Source organism: Equus caballus, chromosome 6, assembly GCF_041296265.1.
Source record: "Equus caballus isolate H_3958 breed thoroughbred chromosome 6, TB-T2T, whole genome shotgun sequence".
In the NCBI taxonomy this organism is placed as follows: Eukaryota; Metazoa; Chordata; class Mammalia; order Perissodactyla; family Equidae; genus Equus; species Equus caballus.
The window spans coordinates 79,193,165-79,213,885 of NC_091689.1; the positions used below are offsets into that span (position 1 = coordinate 79,193,165).

The 20,721-nt window shown below is 35.1% G+C and overlaps 1 protein-coding gene across 1 annotated transcript; it reads right to left on the minus strand.

The window, feature by feature from the left end:
• OR8T9 (olfactory receptor family 8 subfamily T member 9) lies at nt 1–936 on the minus strand. The gene is given in 1 exon segment (NM_001391011.1): nt 1–936. A coding segment is annotated over 1 exon segment (936 nt).
• Nucleotides 937–20,721: the final 19,785 nt, after the last annotated feature.

The window sequence follows — 20,721 nt, forward strand, 5'->3', positions numbered from 1 at the left end:
CTACATGAAATGATGAAAATATTTTCTGGACATTCTTCCCATAGCTGCCTTCACCTCCTTGTTCTGCAGGCTGTAGATGAGGGGATTCAGCATGGGTGTGATCACACTGTATTGTAAGGAGAAGATCATCTCCAGAGGGGAACCTGAAGTTGGTAAGAGATAGCTGATGAAACCTGAGCCATAAAACAAGATCACAGTAGTGAGGTGAGAAGAGCAAGTGGAAAAGGCCTTACTCCTGCCTGAGGTGGAGCTGATGCTCAGGATGGTGGAGACAATACAGGCATAGGAAGAAACAATCATAACGAAGGTTCCAAAGAAATGCAAGACAGAGGAGCAGAGCAGGAGTGTGAAGTTGGTGGAGGTATCAGAGCATGACAGAGGGAAGAGAGAAGACAGCTCACAGCTGAAGTGGGGAATAGTTTGGTCCTCACAGTAGTCTAAATTGATAGCCAGGAGGATGTTGATGAGAGCATCAGCAAAGGCCAGGCCCCAGGAGCCCCACACCAGCCCAATGCAGAGCTGGTTGCTCATTACCTGGCCATAGAGCAGAGGGGAGCTGATAGCAACATAACGGTCATAGGCCATCACAGCCAGCAGACATGCCTCGGTGCCCCCAGTGGCAAACACAAAGAAAGCCTGAGCTAGACAGCTCTCTACAAAGGTGGTTTTACTTTCAGAAAGTAGATTCTCCAGCATCTTAGGGACTGTGACAGATGAGTGGCAGAGGTCCAGGAAGGATAACTGTTTCAAAAAGAAGTACATGGGTGTGTGGAGGTGAGAATCAGTTCTAATTACCAGCAGCATCAAGAAATTTCCCATCAAAGTGAGGAGGTAACTCAAAAGGAACAGCACAAAGAGTACAGCCTGAATATGGGGGTCAGTAGATAGTCCAAGGATAATGAACTCAGTGATAGTACTGTAGTTTTTCATTGCCATATAGGGAAGTATTCTCCCTGGAAAACAAAAAGAATATTCACCAAAAGTCCTTGAATATCTCTCAGTTACTCACCATCTACATCTTATTCTGCACAAATGTCTTTTCATTACTGTCCCAAAATCCACTTTCATATTTAAAAGCTAACTTCTTAGTCGTACCATTCCTATCATACCATTGATACATCAAACCATTGATATTTTAAATAAATCATGTTACTATATTTGATTATAATCTTTTTTTTGAGCCAGGGTGTTTTTATGTGGTTTAGAGTGATAGATTTGAAAAGGAAAGATTGCTGATATGAGAGGAGGATGGAGAAGAAAATTTCAGGGGTGAATTACTTGAGAAATGGAGACAGGATTAAATCTAGATTAAAGAGAGTTAGGTAGAAGCGGGGACATTTTGTCTATTCTATGTGTAAAAGTGAAGGTCAAGAATGCAAGAAGTTAAGGGATTTTCCATTTGATTGCTTCCATTTGTTTTCAGTGAAGTGTAAATGAGATCATTGGTTGTGCATGTGTATGTGTGAGCATGCCCATGCACACACAAGAAAATTATAAAGATACTGATAATGATAAAATTAAGTGTACAATCATTGGAATAAGGGCCAAGATGAAGTGTAAGAAACCATTAAAGGATAGGAGGACAATAAGACATCAAGAAATTTAGAGACTGGATGTGGAATTAGATTGTTTTGGATTTTCTTGTCTTAAATTTCTCTTATTTTATTTAATGGCATTGTATTATCATTTAATTTTAATATACGTTCACAAAATAATAAATTTTAAAAAACTGATAGCCCAGATCATGATGCCCAGTAATATTTTAAGTGAGTGTTTGTGGGCAATGCTATGACTACAATGGGTTACAAGAAGCTGCTCCCAATAATAGGACAATGCTCTGGTTAGACACACCATGCTCACCCTAGAACCCACATATTCAATAATATATGCAGTCACCATACCTGTCTAAATCATTATTTCAGGTTTTAAAGCCTCACATGGTTATCTAAACTCTCTCCTCACACTTTAAAGCTTGTGCATATATCCCCACACTGGCTTGATATTTTAGACTTTACTGAGTCTCAATAAAACTGTTCAATACTCTTGCCTCAATATGGATGCCCATCTTGGCCTTTGCTGTTCTAATTCGGCACTAGTTCATTTAGGTTCATCAGTGAAGTCTGAGGAATCTGTTCTATTGTTCATTCATTGACTGACCAGTTGAGCCTCTTAGCCCATGTGAAGAACAAAATCCAATTACCTGAATTCTCAGTTGGTAGTACACTGGTTTGTGGCAACAATACTTTCAGAGCCAGTAAGTAATAAACCTCTCTCAGCTTGTGATGTCAACATTGAGAATACTGCTTTAGGGCAGAAATAGAAAATCATATTGAAAGTTAACATTTATGATGGATTCAACACTAGCAATGTAAAATGATAAATTGTGGATGATATCTGGATATTTATTTACAGTTATTTTGGGTCAGGATAGAGGAGACAATTTCTTAAATTCTTCCCCTTTCACTCTTTAGATATAGCAAAATTGTGCATGGGGGCTCCCAGTCCTTATCCTGAGATCACCCCATCACCCCTAGAGCAAAGCAACTCAGAAGGGAACCCAAGTAAGGTTTCACAATAGCTGGAACTATGCATGATTTTAGAGACAGCACATACAAAGAAATTCTCTTTCTCTTGGGTACTAATGAATATAGTCTGACTAACTAGATCCAGAGATTCATGAACTGTAAAAAGAATCCCAACCTTGGGTCAAGGGAACATCTTACATAGGAACTGTCATTACAATAAAAGGAAATGCTAGGGGTTTGATTCCACAGTAAGTTTCTTCTTTAAGACAACCTTCTCACAATAATCTTTTAAAAGTAAAATTAAGAAGTGACATCAGCAAGATGGTAGAATAGAAGGTCCCAGCCCTCATACCCCCAAAGAAACACTGATTTAATAGCCATCTATGGATCTAGAATCTAGGTGAGAGATTACAGCACCCTGGTGGAACACAGAAACAAGAAAAGACACATTTGGTAGGGTAAGAAATAAAGTTTTATTTTACCTATGTCACCCCTCTCACAACTCACACAGAGAAGCCCAAAAAAAGATACCCTTAATCTGAAAGTTCTCCTATGGGGGAAAGAGAGAGCAAACATACCCGTGGATGCCAGAACCAGGTTTACCTGCCTACAGATCCCAGCACCAGGCCTGCCCACTGATGTTCCCTGGCACCAGGACCAACCACAATCCCCAGAGCAGACCTACCTATGGACCCTGGCACCAGGCCCACCCACCCACAGACTCCAGCACCAGGCAAGCCCACCTGAAGACCCTGGCATCAGGCCTGCCTGCCTGTGAACCCTAGCACAAGGCTGGCCCACATATCTCACTAGCCAGCCTGCACATGATCCAGCCCACCCAGAATGTCTGGTCAGGCTGACTGCTGAGGGACTTTCCTTACTAAAGCCAGTGTGTAAAGATTCAAAGAGGTGAATCCTTCTTTAAATGCACAGACACTAATGCAAGTCTACAAGGATCAGGAAGAATCAAGGAAACATGACACCAACAAAGGAACAAAATAAAGCTTCAGTAACCAACCCTAAGAAATGGAGATCTACAAACTGATTTACAAAGAATTCAAAATAATTTTCTTAAAGGAGTTTAGTGAGCTACAAGAGAACACAGATAGAACTAAATGAAATCAGGCAAACAATACATGTACAAAATTAGAAGTTCAACAAAGAGACAGAAATCATAAAAAAGAACCAAATAAATATTCTGGAGTGAATGATATAATGACTTAACTGAAAAATTTAATAGAGAAAATCAACAGCAGACTCAATCAAATAGAAGAAAGAATCTGTGAACCCAAAAACATATCAATTAGTTATCCAGTCAGAGGGATAAAAACAAAGAAGAATGAAAAAGAATAAAGAAAGTCTATGGGACATATAAGACTTCATCAAGTGAACCAATATACACATTAAGTGTGTCCCGCAAGGAAAAAAGAAAGAGAAAGAGGCAGAAAGCTTATTTAAATAAATAATGGTAGAAAACACCCAAATCTGGGGAAGGAAATGGCCATCCAGATTCATGATGCACAATGAATTTTAAATAGGTTGGATCCAAAGAGATCTACACTGAGACACATTATAACTAAACATCAAAAGTCAAAACAAAGAGAGAAGTCTGAAAGCAACAAGAGAAAAGCAACTCATCACATAAAAGGGAAGACACATTCCCCCGGCCCCCCAATTAAGACTATCAGTGGATTTCTCAGCAGAAACTTTGAAAGATAGGAAATAGTAGGATGATATTTCAAAGTGCTGAAAGAAAAAACCTGCCAACCAAGAATATTATACTTGGCAAAACTGTTCTTTAAAAGTGAGAAAGAGATAAAAACTTTCCCAAACAAAAATGAGAGAATTTGTCACCACTAGACCTGCCTTACAAGAAGTATTAAAGAGAATTCTTCAGGTTGAAACAGAAGAATGCTAAACAGTAACAGAAAGTATATGCAAGTATATATCTCACTGGTAAGGCAAAAATATAGACAAATACAGAATAAAGGAAAACTGTAATGGTGGTACATAAATCTCTTTTAACTCTAGTATAAAAGTTAAAAGGTAAAAGTATTGGGGCCAGCCCGGTGGTGCAGCGGTTAAGTTCGCACGCTCCGCTTCTTGGCGGCCCGGGATTCACCAGTTTGGATCCCGGGTGTGGATATGGCACTGCTTGGCACACCATGCTGTGGTAGGCGTCCCACATAGGAAGTAGAGGAAGATGGGCATGGATGTTAGCTCATGACCAGGCTTCCTCAGCAAAAAGAGGAGGACAGGCAGTAGTTAGCTCAGGGCTAATCTTCCTCAAAAAAAAAAAAAAAAGGTAAAAGTATTAATAATAATGAATAAGATATTGTATACTTGAAAGTTGCTAAGAATAAATTTTAAGCATTTACACCACACACACACACACACAGACACACACACACAAAGAGTTAACTATGTGAGGTGATGGATGAGTTAATTATCTTCATCTTGGTAATCATTCTACAATGTATAAGTATATGAAATCATCATATACATATACTTTAAATATATACAATTATCTTTGTCAATTATTCCTTAATAAAGTTAAAAATAGAATAATGATAACCACAAAAAATTTGTTAACGTATACACAATGTAAAAGGAAGTAAATTCTGACACAATAATATAAAGTGTGGAGTGTAAGAAGCAAAAGTGTAGAGTTTTTTGTATGTGATTGAAGTTAAATTGTTTTAAGCTTTAAATAGATTGTTAAAACTAGAAGTTTTACGCAAGCCTCACAGTAACCACAAAGAAAAAACTTAGAGTAGATACAAAAATGATAAAGAGAAAAGAATCAAAGTATTTCACTACAAAAAATATCCATCAAATTACAAAGGAAGATAGCAAGGGAGGAACAAAAGAACTACAAACAGACAGAAAATAATTAACAAAATGGCAATAGTAAGTCCTTACCTATCATAGTTACGTTAAATGTAAATAGGTTACACTCTTCAATCAAAAGACTTAGAGTGGCTGAATGGATTAAAATAACAAGATGCAACTATGTGCTGTATACAAGAAACTCACGTTAGCTTTAAGGGCACACATAGGCTGAAAGTGAAGGGATAGAAAAAGGTATTCCATTCAGATGGTAATCCAAAGAGAGCAGAAGTGGCTATATCAGCCAAAATATGAGACAGAATAGTCTTTAAGTCAAAAACTATCAAAGGAGATAAAGTATGTCATTACATAATGAAAAAAGGGACAATGCACCAGGGAGATATAACAATTATAAATACATATGCACCCAACATCATAGCACCTAAACATATAGAGCAAATATTGACAGATCTGAAGGGAGTAATAGAAATACAATAATAGTAGTAGGCTTCAATGCTCCACTTTCAATAATGGATAGATTATCCAGACATAACATCAATAAAGAAATAGCAGACTTAAACAATGCTATAGCCCAAATGATCCTAACAGACATATAGACATATACAGAACATCCCATGCCAAAGCAGCAGAATACTTATTCTTCTCAAGCACACATAGAACATTATCCAGGATAGATCATATGTTAGGCAACAAAACATGTCTATCAAATTTAAGATGATTGAAATCATATCAAGTATCTTTTCAAACCACAGTGGTATGAAACTAGAAATCAATAACGAAAGCAAAATAGGAAAACTAAAAAAAAAATGGAAGTTAAAAGATCTTGAACAATCAATATGTCAAAGAAGAAACCAAAAGAGAAAGGGAAAACATCAATAAAAATGAAAACAGAAACATAACATACCAAAACTTATGGGATACAGCAAAAGCAGTATTCAGAGTGAAGGTTATATTGATAAATGCCTACATTATAAAAAGAAGAGAGATCTCTAATAAACAACCTAATTTTACACTTCAAGGAGTTAAAAAATAAGAACAAACTAAGCCCAAAGTTAGAGGAAGGAAATAATAAAGATTAGAGCAGAAATAAATGAGATAGAGAATAGGAAACAAGGAAAACTTGACAAAACTGAGTTGGTTTCTTGAAAAGATAAACCAAATCAACAGCCCTTAGCTCGACTAACCAAGAAAAAAAAAGTTAAATAAATAAAATCATAAATGAAAGAAGAGACATTACACTGATATCAAAGAAATACAAAGGACCATAAGAAACTACTATCAAGAATTATGTGCCAACAAAGCAAATAACAGAAGAAATGCATAAATTCAAAGAAACATTCAACCTACCAAGACTGAATCAAGAATAAATAGAAACTTTGAATATATCAATAACAAATAAAGAGACTGAATTAGCAATCAAAAACCTCCCAAAAAAGAAAAGTTCAGGACCAGATGGCTTCACTAGTGAATTCTACCAAACATTTAAAGAAGAATTAATACCAATTCTTTGTAAACTCTTCCAAATAATAGAAGATACTTTCAAATTCATCTTATGAGACCAGCATTCCCGATATCAAAGTCAGATAAAGATACCACAAGAAAAGAAAACTATAGGCCAATATCCCTGATGAACATGGATGCAAATATCCTTTAGAAAATATTAGTAAACAAAATACAATAGTACACTAAAAGGATCACACACTATCATCAAGTGGGATTTATCCCTGGGATACATGGATAGATCAACATATACAAATCAATCAATGTGATACACTACATGAACAGAATGAAGAATGAAACCCACATAATAATCTCAATAGATGCATAAAAAACCATTTGACAAAATTCAGCATCCATTTATGACAAAAACTCTCAACAATGTGGGTATAGAGGGAATGTATTTCAACATAGTAAAGGACGTATATGACCAGCCCACAGCTAACATCATACTCACTGGCAAAAACTGAAACTTTTTCATCTAAGATCCGGAACAAGGTAAGAATGCCCACAATCACCACTTCCGTTCAACAGAGTAGTAAAAGTCTTAGCCAGAGAAACTAGGCAAGAAAGAGAAATCAAAGGCATCCAAGTTGGACAGAAAGAAGTTAAATTACCCTTGTTTACAGATAACATAATCTTATATATACAAAACTCTAAATACACTAAAAAACCATTAGAACTAATAATGAATTCAGTAAAGTTGCAGAATAAGAAATCAATATAGAAAAATGGTTTCATTTCTATACACTAATAACATACTACTTGAAAAAGAAATTAAGAAAACAATCCCATTTACAATAGCATCAAAAAGAAAATACTTAGGAATAAATTAAATCAAGCAGATGAAAGATCTGTATGCTGAAAACTATAAGACTTTGATGAAAGAAATTAAAGAAGATAAAAATAAATAGAAAGATATCATGGACCAGAAGAATTAATATTGTTAAAATATCCATTCTATCCAAAGTGATCTACAGATTCAATGGAATCCCTTTCAAAATACCAGTGGCATTTTTCACAGAAATAGAACAAACAATCCTAAAATCCATATGGAATCACAAAAGACTCTGAAAAGACAAGGCAATTTTGAGAAGAACAAAGCTGGATACACCATATTTCTTGATTTCAAAATCTATTTCAAAGCTACACTAATTAAAACAGTAAGATACTGGCAGAACAGTAGACATATAGACCAACGACACAGAATAGGGAGCCCCAAAATAAACTCATGCATGCACAGTCAACTGATCTTTGACAGGAGTGCCAAGAATATACAATGCGGAAAGAATAATCTCTTCAATAAATGGTATTGAGAAATCTAGATATCCACATGAAAAACAATAAAATTGGACCCTTATCTTACACCATACACAAAAATTAACTCAAAATAGATTAAATGTAAGACCTGAAACTGTAAAACTACTAGAAGAAAACACTGGGGAAAGCTTCTTGATATTTGTCTTGGCAATGTTTGCTTGAATATGACATCGAAAGCACAAGAAACAATAACAAAAATAGACTAATAAGACTACATCAAACTAAAAAGCTTCTGCACAGCAAAGAAAGTAATCGACAAAATGAAAAAGCAGCCTAAGGTATGGGAGAAAATACTTGCAAACCATAGATCTGTCAAATGGTTAATATCCAACATATACAAGGAACACTTACAATTCAATAGCAAATAATAATAATAGTTTGATTGAAAAATGGGCAAAGGACCTGAATAGACATTTTTCCAAAGAAGATATTCAGATGGCCAACAGGTGCATGAAAAGGTGATCAACATCAATACTCATCAGTGAAATGCAAATCAAAACCACAAACAGATATCATCTCACACCAGTTAGGGTGGCTGTTATAAAAAAAAAGAAAACAATAGATTGTTGGCAAGTATGTGGAGCAAAGGGGGAACCCTTGTATGTTCTTGGTAGGAATATAAATTGCTGCAGTCACTTAGGAAAACACTATGGAAGTTCCTCAAAACATTAAAAATAGAACTACTATATAATCCAGCAATCCAACATCTGAATATATTTCCAAAGGAATGAAGTCAAGATCTTGAAGAGATATCTTCACTTCCATATTCATCGCAACATTACTCACAGTAGCCAAAACATGGAAGCAACCTAAGTGTCCATCAGCAGATTAATGGATACAGCAAATGTCATATATACATATAATAGAATATTATTCAGCCTTAAAAAAAAGGAAATCATGCCATTTGCAAGAACATGGATGAACCTAGAGGACTACATGCTAAGTGAAATAAGCCAGATACAGAAAGGAAAACACTACATGGTACCACTTATATGAGGAATAAAAAATAGTCATACTCTTAGAAACAGAGAGTAGAATAGTGGTTCCCAGGGGCTGGGAGGAGGGGCAGACAGGGAGGTATTAGTCAAAGGGTACAAAATTTCAGTTATACAAGATGAATAATTCCTAGAGATCTACTGTACAGCATAGTAATTATAGTTAGTAATACTGTATTGTATACTTAAAAATTGGCTGAGGGTAGATCTTATCTCAAGAGTTCTTATCACACACAAAAAATCACAATAATAATAAATAAAGAGGTTGAGAGGAAACTTATGGTGGTGATGGATATGTTTATGACATAGGTTGTTATGATAGTTTCACAGATGTATACTTATCTCCAAACTCATCAAGTTGTATACATTTAATATGTACAGCTTTTTCTTTTTCAATGACACCTCAATAAAGTGCTTTAAAAATTTATTGAAACTTTCATTTTTACTGTGGCTGATTCCTGAAATGATACCCTTATTGATTTATTTCTTCAATCTCTCTTTCAGAATTTAAAATAAACAGCTCTGGGAATGCAATAGGTTTGTTTCTAGATATTAACACCATTATCTGGAGGAAATTAGTTGGCTGCTGCCCAAAGGAAAAGTTCCCTGAGAAGCTTTTATTTCAGAATCAGACAAACAAAAGGCAACAGGCATAATAAAGAGCCCATAAGAGTTGCTCAGAATGTGATGGTGAAAAATGTGAATAAACGAGAGACACTGCTTTTGGAAGACAAGTCAGTCTATGTGACCAAGACACAGGATTCTAAATAGTCTGTATTAGCTTGATGTCCCCTACTTTACGAGGGACACTTGGCATTAGGAAGAAAGTATGAAGTGAGAGGTGCCAAAGACAACCATCATTTATTTTCTTTCTTTCTTTTCTTTTTTTTGTGAGGAAGATTGGCCCTGAGCTAACATTTGTTGCCAATCTTCCTGTTTTTGCTTGAGGAAGATTGTCACTGAGCTAACATTTGTGCCAATCTTCACCTATTTTATGTGAGATACCACCACAGCATGGCTTTACCAGTGGTGCTAGGTCAGCACCCCAGATCCAAACCTGTGAACCTGGGCTACCAAAGCGGAGTGCATGAACTTAACCACTACACCACCAGGCTAGCCCCAACCATCACCTATTTTCTAAATGTGTCCTGATTTTGCTTTATGTCCTGCTCCTTGCCCAATCAGATACCTTACACGATCTCTGGTGGGTTAAGGGAGGTATTTGGTTTGGTTTGTTAAGTTTTACCAACCTTACTAAGAAAACCTGAAAATCAATAATATTTCTGCATAAATTAGACTGCAGTAAAATTTCCCTAGGATTTATATACAAATCACAATGATATCCACTGTGCAACCAAGTGACAAGATTTGGAACAGTAATTCGCCACATGAGTGAGGACTAGCTGTACATATCACACAGTAACTGAGATCATCTTATGGAATTTCCAGTTCCAGCTCGCCAGGAAGAGCACCAAATGACAAAGCTTACTATCTCACATCCGTGGTGCCCTATAGCAGTCATATTTGCCTGAGAAGCACGGACAACATGGTGAGACTGCCCCTAGGGCCCCACAAAAGGAATTACACTATAACAGTTCTTTAGAGCTGAAATACTATCTAAAAGGACCGGGAAGCATTACCTATGTTTCAAAAGGCTTCAAATCCCATCCATTAAAACACAAATTCAATGTTAGATATTATTGAATTATTGTTAATCATCTCAGGTGTGTTAGTGGGATTGTGATTATGTAGGAGAACATCTTTATTTGTAGGAGATAAATGAAGAGTGAAGTGTTATGGTATCACAACTTACTTTCAAATGATTCAGCAGAACAAATTGGATACACACATACATACATATATACATAGTGATAAAATGATAAAGTCTACGTAATAAAATACTAACAATTCATGGATCTAGGTGAAAGTTATACTATCATATTACTCTTTCAACTTCTCTGTATGCTTAAAATTTTTCAAAATTAAAAATGTTTTTAAAACCCTTGAATAAAAATCCCCCACAAATATAATCACTAAGTTTTACTTAAACAGATTTTTCCACTATGGAAGATCAAATTAAAGCTAAATGATATTTCCTAAAATACAATAATTTATAGAAAACAGTTACAGTATATTTCTCTTCGCTGCAAGGCAATTGTTTGCAATGTAAATCTGACAGTAAAACATTATCCTTGGTTAAAAGACACTCCCTCTATACCCACCAAACACACTCCAAATAAACAAACTGTGTATTCAAATACATAATTAAGACTGTTGTTTATGTGCTTTTCCTTTGTTTTTGTTAAGTGAAAGTTATGAGTTCTCATGTCTCTAAGAAACAAGAATAAACAATATATAGAACTTGCCCAACATGTGTAAAATACATGCTAAGTAAAGTGACAACAGTAGAAAAGCAACTGAAGAATCAGACTTCAATTCCCTACAATTGAAGCAATAGAGATCCAACATTTTGTTAATGTGATGCAAAATCAGCTGGTTGGGGTAGGGGGAATCCAACCAGTTATTTTTCCTGAACTTGTAAACCAAGTAGCTGGACCAGTTACTTGGACGTTCAGGTGTGATGAGCACCCAGCCTGTGATGCTTGCTATGTCAGCCCTCACTGTCAACGTGGTCATGTGTTGGAATCTTTAGTTAGCAGCATTAAAGCCATATTTTCACAGTCAAATTGGTCCAAAAGCAGCAACTAGGGTCAATCACAGAAATGGAAAACACATCTGAATTACTGAACTGTTTAGCGCTCTTGATGATTTTTAAATAACTTAATTTCTAGGTATAGATTTGCAGAACAAAAGAAAATATTGAACTAGAAACTTAATAAATGATTGTGCAGTTGCTCCACAAATATAGATCAGAGTAAGTTTTACAGTGTTAGTATCAAGTATCCTATTGATTGAGTTTCTTTTGTCTATTGTTTTATGTTGACATCAGAAATCCTGAGCACTGCCAGCAATGGATATTTATGCTGATAATAATTCCAGCTTCTGTTGTAAGGGAATTAGGAGTCTGTCGATGCAAATGTATTATGTGCCGTATAGTTAGTTTTGACTTTATTTACTTCTTGGTTTTATAAATGCATATTAAGACAGAGTGGCAAGATTTCCATTTATGAAAACGAGACCACCAAATATACTTCTGATTGCAATGTATGCATTTCTTAAAGATATTATTTTATAGCATTGGTATTTAAGGAAATAGTGACAATTCATAAAATTACATAAAACAAAATAAATCTATAACTTATCTGATACAAACTCTGTGATTTATTTTTTAATTGCCCAAAAATGCAGGGTATACCCTTTGGAGTTCAGGGTACAGAGGAAATGTTAATCTATAAAGATTAGAAATCTGTGCTTGATGTCCTCACCTGCTCAGGTGGTAATCTCAGAGACCTCAACCTCTCCAGACCCTAATAAAATGCAGCTTTAGACCAAAAAGCAAGGACAAGCAGCAGAGGTGTGGCAGACCTCCTTGGAGGCACACATTTGTGGGGGCCCTATCCCAGATCTGCTATTTTCTAGATATGTGAGCTTTGAAAAGATATTTCATCTTTTTAATTTCAAGTTTCCCATCTGCATGTGGAAATAACAATACCCACTTTGCAGTGTTGTGAGAATTTAATTGGATAATTTACATAAAATAAGAGCTTTAACTAACTCATTTTTCAATTTATTTTAAATACTTAGTATTCCAAAGGAAAAGGAAGAGAGGCACATCTGAGAAGTTGACCAGAACATCTGAGGGAACAGATATAAACTTGTCATCCTGGAGGAGGCAGCACTGCAGGAGAACTCTAGGACAGGAAAGAGTTTAGATGAGAGGAATCGGAAATAAAATGTCTTAGAAAGCTATAAAGAGAGGGGAGGAGGAGGGAAAGGGAGAAGAAAGACTTTAAAGGAGCTGGTCAGAAGGAACAAAAATATCATAGAATTTAGGGAGGACATTATTATGGTCTTGGTTTGCATTCGGGAGCTGAGAGTTAATAGCTCAGATGATTCTTATCAAGAAAGGATGTCCCACAACTGCTCAACTCTGTGAATTGGTATGGTTTTCAATCTAGAAAGCTGGATGAGAAAAAAGAAGTATGTTTACCCAAGCTCCAAAAGACTCTGTAGACAAATCTTCAGAACCTTTTCCTAATTTCTGCTTGAGAATCATCTTGAAAGATTCAAAATTTTGAGCAATTTCTTTCATCTTTCTTAATCCTGATCACACAATCATCTGTCCACTTAATTTCCTCTATGACTAATATTTTGCTATTAGCCTTACCCAAATAAAGGATCATTCCAGTGTAACCAATCAGAAGATGGCAGCTGGGTTTAGGCAGCCAATGGGTTGCAGCATTGAATGGAGGGCCTAAGAGGCAGCTGGCTAATGTTAGGCAGTCCCCTGAATCACACAAGAAGTTTGACTTTGGACTCATTAACTAAAAAGAAGAACTTTCTTAAGATCCACGGGGGACTTTATTATGCATTATCTTTGGAAATTCTGGGTTGAAGCAATCACTTTGAACTATTGAATGACAAATCCTGCTATCTGATGAGAGTTCCACAGGAACACAGAGGGAGAAGAAAATTTGGTCCCTGTCTAGGAAGCCAGGATTTTCCCACAGGCCAAATACAAGGTGGATGAATCCTCTGGGATTTGCCATGCAAGCTGAGAAGTGACTGAGTTTACCTCCTGATCATCTTCCCATGTGTATATGAAATAGGTTTGTAAATACAAGTGAGTTGAGTAGCATGATAGACAAGTGAGTAAAAACAAGACAAACTGGCTTTTTATTAGTATTTCATTATACAAGAAATTATGAAACAATCTCCTGCCATATTATTGGACACTACACATCCTCACTCAGATATAATAATTTAGCAGATATGCTCAGCTGTAGTTTCTATACATATTTGGGATTCATATATGTTCCAGCTTATTGTCATCATTTAACTGTATACTTTGGAGATCTTTTCATGTCTACATGCAATAGTATTCAGCTTATTATTTTTTATGCTTACATGATATTCATAATTCAGATATACCATAATTTATTTAACCATTCTCCTATTGATGATTATTCAAGCTGATTTCAAATCATATCTATCATAGTTAGTACTCTACTGAGCATTTTTGACCTATTTCTTGAGTATTTTGTGCTAGTTATTTTGTATTCTAGAATACTATATTGCAATTGCTGCAGCAATATAAAAGATATGTGTATTTAAAGTCTGGTTTAATACTTTACATACTCCATCTCTCAGTTATATCAATTTACCAGTTATGTATTTGACTTATCTCAATGTGAGGTATCTATATGGACTCAACAAGACTCCAAATCAATGCTAATTTCATGTTGCATACAATGTAAAGGGGAATGTGAGAACAAACAAGGTCAGAGCCTTATATGTAAGTCATTCAGCCTCTCAAAGGAGACCTTCTCATCTCTGGAGGAGAACGGGAAAGCTGTGTATGTCTATAGTTGCAGCACAAAATCATTTAAAGAAGACATATAATGTAAAGCCTGTATATTTAAATGAGCACACTGATGGGAAAAATAAGTCAGAATAATTTTTGTATTCTTGTCATAATAATTAATCTTCACAACTAGTGCTGGCACAGATCAACACCAATTGCAACAGGGGTTTCTAATCAAAACCAAGCAAGCATTTCTCATTTGACACATTTTTCTACTATAAACACATAGCAATGGCAGATAAAGCACAAAAAGAATTTGCCACTTATTTGAAATTTGATCTTTAGGTACTCCATTTTATGAATATTTCACAATTAATTTATCCATCATTCTGTTGATTGGTATTTGACTTGTTTTCAGTTTTTGGCTAGTTGTGGATAAAGCTGCGATGAGCATTCTTATAAAAATCTTTTATGTAGGCATATGTACTCATTTTCCTTGTACATTACTTGGAGTCGAATTACTGGATCATAGCATAACTGTATGTTTAATTTTAGTATGCTTGATGTTATCCCACAAGTCTCCGAAATTCTGTTCATTTCTCTTCATTCTTTTTCTTCATGTTGCTTGAATTGGATAATCTTAAGTGATCTATTTTTAAGTTTTCAGATTCTTTTTTCTGCCTGTTTAAATGTTCTGTTGAGCCCCTCTAATGAATTTTTCATTTGAATTATTGTACTTTTCGACTCTGGAATTTCCATTTATTCCTTTTAAAAAATAATTTCTAGGGGCTGGCCAGTGGTGTAGCAGTTAAGTTCACACACTCCACTTCAGCGGCCTGGGGTTCGCCAGTTCAGATTCCAGGCACAGACATAAGTACTGCTTATTAAGCTATGCTGTGGCAGGCATCCCACATATAAAGTAGAGGAAAATGAGCATGGATGTTAGCTCAGGGCCAATCTTCCCCCCCAAAAAATATATTTCTATTTCTTTATTGATATTCTCTATTCCTCTACTTTTTTTAGTTACAGCTTCATTTAGTTCTTTGAACTTTTTTTAACAGCTGATTTAAAGTTTTTGTCCAATAAGTCTAGTCTACTTCAGGGATAGTTTCTATTGACTGCTTTTTTTTCCCCTTGTATGAACCATACTTTCTTGTTTTTTTTGCAAGTCTTAAAAAGTTTTGTTGAAAATTGGACATTTAAAATAATGTAATGTGGCAACTCTGGAAATAAGACTCTCTCTCTTCTCCAAGATTTGTTGGTGGTGGTAATGTTTGTTTAGACTTTACTGAACTAATTCTTAAAGTCTCTATTCTCTGTTGTTTGTGGCAACTGAAGTCTGTCCTTGGTTATCTTAGTGGCCAGAAAATGGTTGGACAGAGATTTCTTTAGATGCATGGAACCAATAAGTCTCCCAGTCTTTGCTGAGGTGCTGTGTGTGCATGTTGAGGTTTACCTTCAATACTGAGGCAGGCAGTTTACAATTCCAACTTGTATTTCCCCTTCTGCTTGCACAGATCCTCACAATAGGACATACATGAGAGCTTAGGCCCTCTTGGGTTTTTTTCTGAGCATGTATACAGCATTGAGCACACATAAGCCCCATACACTAACATGCCTTTCAGATTCTCAGGAATATGTCAGAACTTTTCAAAACCACCTATAGACGTCTCATTCTCCAGCTTTTCCTTTAAACTTTTTGATTAGCTTATTGTTTGCCCCAAATCAGGCAGCCTTTGGCAGCCATGATGATTAACAATTTAATCTAATTCTTTTTGACAAACATGTTCAGGGAAAAGGCCGTTCACACAGGGCAAGCTCTGTCAGGTCCAGTAAAGATAGTCTTATAAGTAGCAACTTCAAGGAAATCACCAGACAACTCAAGTAATGAAAATTCTCTGGAAATGGGGCTTTGAAGAAGCTCCAATCCCATTCTGCCCTATGCCAAGCTGATAGTTTTACTGTGATTGTGGACTGTTGGTTTTCAAGGCTACTGCAGAGCTGGAGAGGGAGGATGGAAATAGGACAAGTTAAAATGCCAAAGCTTGCTGTTCTAATTGAGACTGACAATTTTTCTGAATAAATGCTCCTTGGATTGCTGCAAGCATTTGGTTAATTTGCAGAGTTCTGAAAAATTGATTCTGACAATTTTTACCAGTGTTTCCATTGCTTATTTGGAGGAGAAAATTTTTGGAGGTTTGTATTCCACCATTTTCTCTTATGTCCTTCCTCAAACACTTTTTTGTGGATTATCTTTGAAATCATTCCCCCTGCTAAATTCACTAGATAGTCTAATAGTTTTAGATTTATTTGGATTTTCTATATACTCAATAATGTCATCTGAAAATAAAGACATTTTTAATTCGTCTTATTGCATTTTTATGTCCTTAATTTTTCTTTCCCTATTGAACTGAATAGGATTTTTAGTACAATGTTAAATGGAAGTGGTGATAGTGATATTCCTAGCCGTGTTCTGACCTTAGGGATAAAGGTTTCAATGTTTCACAATAAAGAATGACAGTAAAGCTGTAGGTGTGTTATAGATACCTTTCATGAGCTAGCTGTACTTTCTACGGTTATTTTGCTGAGAGATTTATCATGATGGGTGTTGAATTTTATCAAGGTTTTTTTCAGGATCTATAAGATGATTTTATTTTTTAGTTTGTTAATATGGTAAATTACACATTCATTTTTAAATGTTTTATTTTGGTATAACTTTAACTTAACAAATAATTTCTAATTGTAGTACAGTTTCTATAGCTCTTCACCCAGCTTTCCCTAACATTAAAATCTTATATAGCCACAATACATTTCTTAAAACTGAGAAATCAATTTTAGAAAAATATTAACTATATTACAGACTTTATTCTGATTTCATCAGTTTTTTCCATAGATGTTCTTTTTCCTGTTCAAGAATCCTATCCTGGATATCACATTGCATTCTTTTTCTCAGTTTAATTATTATTTTTTCCCAGCTTTATTGAGGTATGATTGACAAACAAAAATTATATGTATTTAACCTGTACAATGTGATGTTTTGATATATGCATACATTGAGAAATGATTACCACACTTGAACTAATTAATATATCCATCACTCACATAATTACCATTTTCTCTGTGATGAGAACACAAGATCTACTCTCTTGGCAAATTTCAACTATTCAATTCAGTATTATTAACTATAGTCACCATGCTGTCCATAAGGTTTTCAGAACTTATTCATCTTATAACTAATAGTTTGTACCCTTTCATGAATGTTTCCCCTTCTCCCTCAACCCCCAGTTTCTGGTAACCACCATTCTATTCTCTGTTACTGTGAGTGGTGGCCTGACAAAATGTATAGGTAGTGTTTCTTTCTCTTCTGTTTTCTGGAAGAAAGTGTTTATAATTGATGGTATTTCTTTCTTAAATATAAACTAATAAAGTCATCTGTACCTTAAATATTTTGAATTTTGGTTTTTTGGGGGAAGGGTTTTTAAGTACAAATTTAATTTGTTTAATGGATATAGGGCTATTTAGGTTTTCTGTTGCTTCAGTGAGTTTTAGTAGTTTGGCTCTTTCAAGGAATAGGTCCATTTTATCCAAGTTATCAAATTTGTGGGCATATAATTTCTTGTAGCACCTCATTTTTATTCTTTTAATGTCTGTGGTGAGTAGTATAATTTTTATTCTTTTACTTCTGTTAAGGCTTATTTTATATCCCAAAGTATAGTCTATATGGTTGAATGTTCTTGGAACACTGAGAAAAATATGTTTCTTGCTGTTGCTGAGTACAGTATTTTATAAATGTTAATGAGGTTCAAATTGATTAATGGTGTTGTTGATGTCATCTATCTCCCTGATGATTTTCTGTGTAGTCGTTTTATTGATTACTGATAGAGAGTGTTTAAATCTATACCTATAATTGTTATTTTATCTATTTCTCCTCTCATATCAGTTTTTGCCTCATGTATTTTTTAGCTTTATTGAGGAATAATTGACAAATATAATTGTACATATTTAAAGTGTACAAGATGATGACAATATATATATATATATACACATATATATATATAGAGAGAGAGAGAGAGAGAGAGAGAGAGAGATAATATATACACATTGTGGAATGATTACCAAGATCAGGATAGTTAACACACTCATCACCTTACAGAGTGGACTCTCTCTTTTTGTGTGCGGTGGGAATGCTTAATATTTACCCTTAGCAACTTTCCAGTTTATGTGGCTGTATGATTAACTATAGTCACAATGCTGTACATTAGATCCTCAGAACGTATTCTTCTTATAACTGAAAATTTGTCCCTTTGACCAACATCACCCCGTTTCCCCCTCCTCCCAATCCTTGCAATCACCATTCTGTTCTCTATTTCTATGTAATTGGCTTTTTTCTTCTTTTAGATTCCATATATCAGTGATACCATACAGTATTTATTTTTCTCTTCTGGTTTATTTCACTTATCATAACATCTTCCAGATTTTTCCATGTTGCAAATGGCAGGATTTCCTTCCTTTTTATGGCTGAATAATTCTCCATTGTACATATACACCACATTTTCTTTATCCATTCATCCATCAAAGGACATTTAAGTTGTTTCCATATCTTGGCTATTGTGAATGTTGCTGTAAAGAACATGAATGTGCAGATATCTCTTTGAGATACTGAAATCAATTCTTTCAGATATATGCCAAGGAGTGGGGTTGCTGAATCATATGGTAGCTCAATTTTGAATTTTTTGTGGAAACTTCATACTGTTTTCCATAATGACTGTACCAGTTTGCATTCCCACCAACAGTGTATAAGGGTACCCTTTCCTCCATATTCTTGTCAATCTTCGTTTTATCTTGTCTTTTTGATAATAGCCATTTGGGATCCAAACTGGCGAACTCCAGGCTGCTGAAGTGGAACGTGTGCACTTAACCGCTGCACCACTGGGTCAGCCCCTCTGCCCATGTTTTGATTGGGTTGTTTTGTTGTTGTTGAGTTGTTTGTGTTCTTTATCTATGTTGGAGATTAACTGCTTGTCAGATATATGATTTGGAAATATCTTCTCCCAGTTGGCGGGTTGTCTTTTTGTTTTGCTCATCATTTCCTTTGCCTTGCAGAAGCTTTTTTGTCTAATGTAGTCCCATTTGTTTATTTTTGCTTTTGTTTCCTTGAATAGACATGATATTCAAAAAGATGCTGCTAAGACCGATGTCAGAGTGTTTATATTTTCTTTTAGGATTTTTATGGTTTCAGGTCTTACATTCACGTATTTAATCCAGTTTGAGTTAATTTTTTTGTGTGGTGCAAGATAATGGTGTACGTTCATTGTTTTTCATATAGCTGTCCAGATTTCCCAACACCACTCATTGAAGAGACTTTCCTTTTTCCATTGTATGTTCTTGGCTCCTTTGTTTAAGATTAACTATCCATAGATGTGTAGTTTTATTTCTGGGCTTTCACTTCTGTTCCATTGAGCTGTGAGTCTATTTTTCTGCCAGTACTATGATGTTTGATTACTATAGCTTTGCAGTATATTTTGAATTCAGGGCTTGTGATGCCTCCATCTTTGTTCTTTTTTATCAGGATTGCTTTGGCTATTTGGGGTCTTTCACTGTTCCATATACATTTTAGGATTCTTTGTTCTATTCTCATAATGTCATTGGGCTTCTGATTGGGATTGCATTGTATCTGTAGATTGGTTTAGGTTATATGGACATTTTAACTATGTTTATTCTTCCAATTCATGAGTATGGAATATCTTTCCATTTCTTTCTATCTTCTTCAATTTCTTTCAATAATGTCATAGTTTTCAGCATATAGGTCTTTCACTTCTTTGGTTAAATTTATTCCTAGATATTTTATTATTTTTGTTGCGATTGTAAATGGGATTGTATTCTTGACTTCTCTTTCTGCTAGTTGTTATTAGTGTATAGAAATGCAACTGATTTCTGTAAGTTGATTTTGTACCCTGCAACTTTGCTGTAGTTGTTGATTATTTCTAATAGTTTTCTAATGGACTTTTTAGGGTTTTCTATATATAGAATCATGTCGTCTGCAAACAGCAAGAGTTTGATTTCTTCCTTTCCAATTTGGATTCCTTTTATTTCTTTTTCTTGCTTAGTT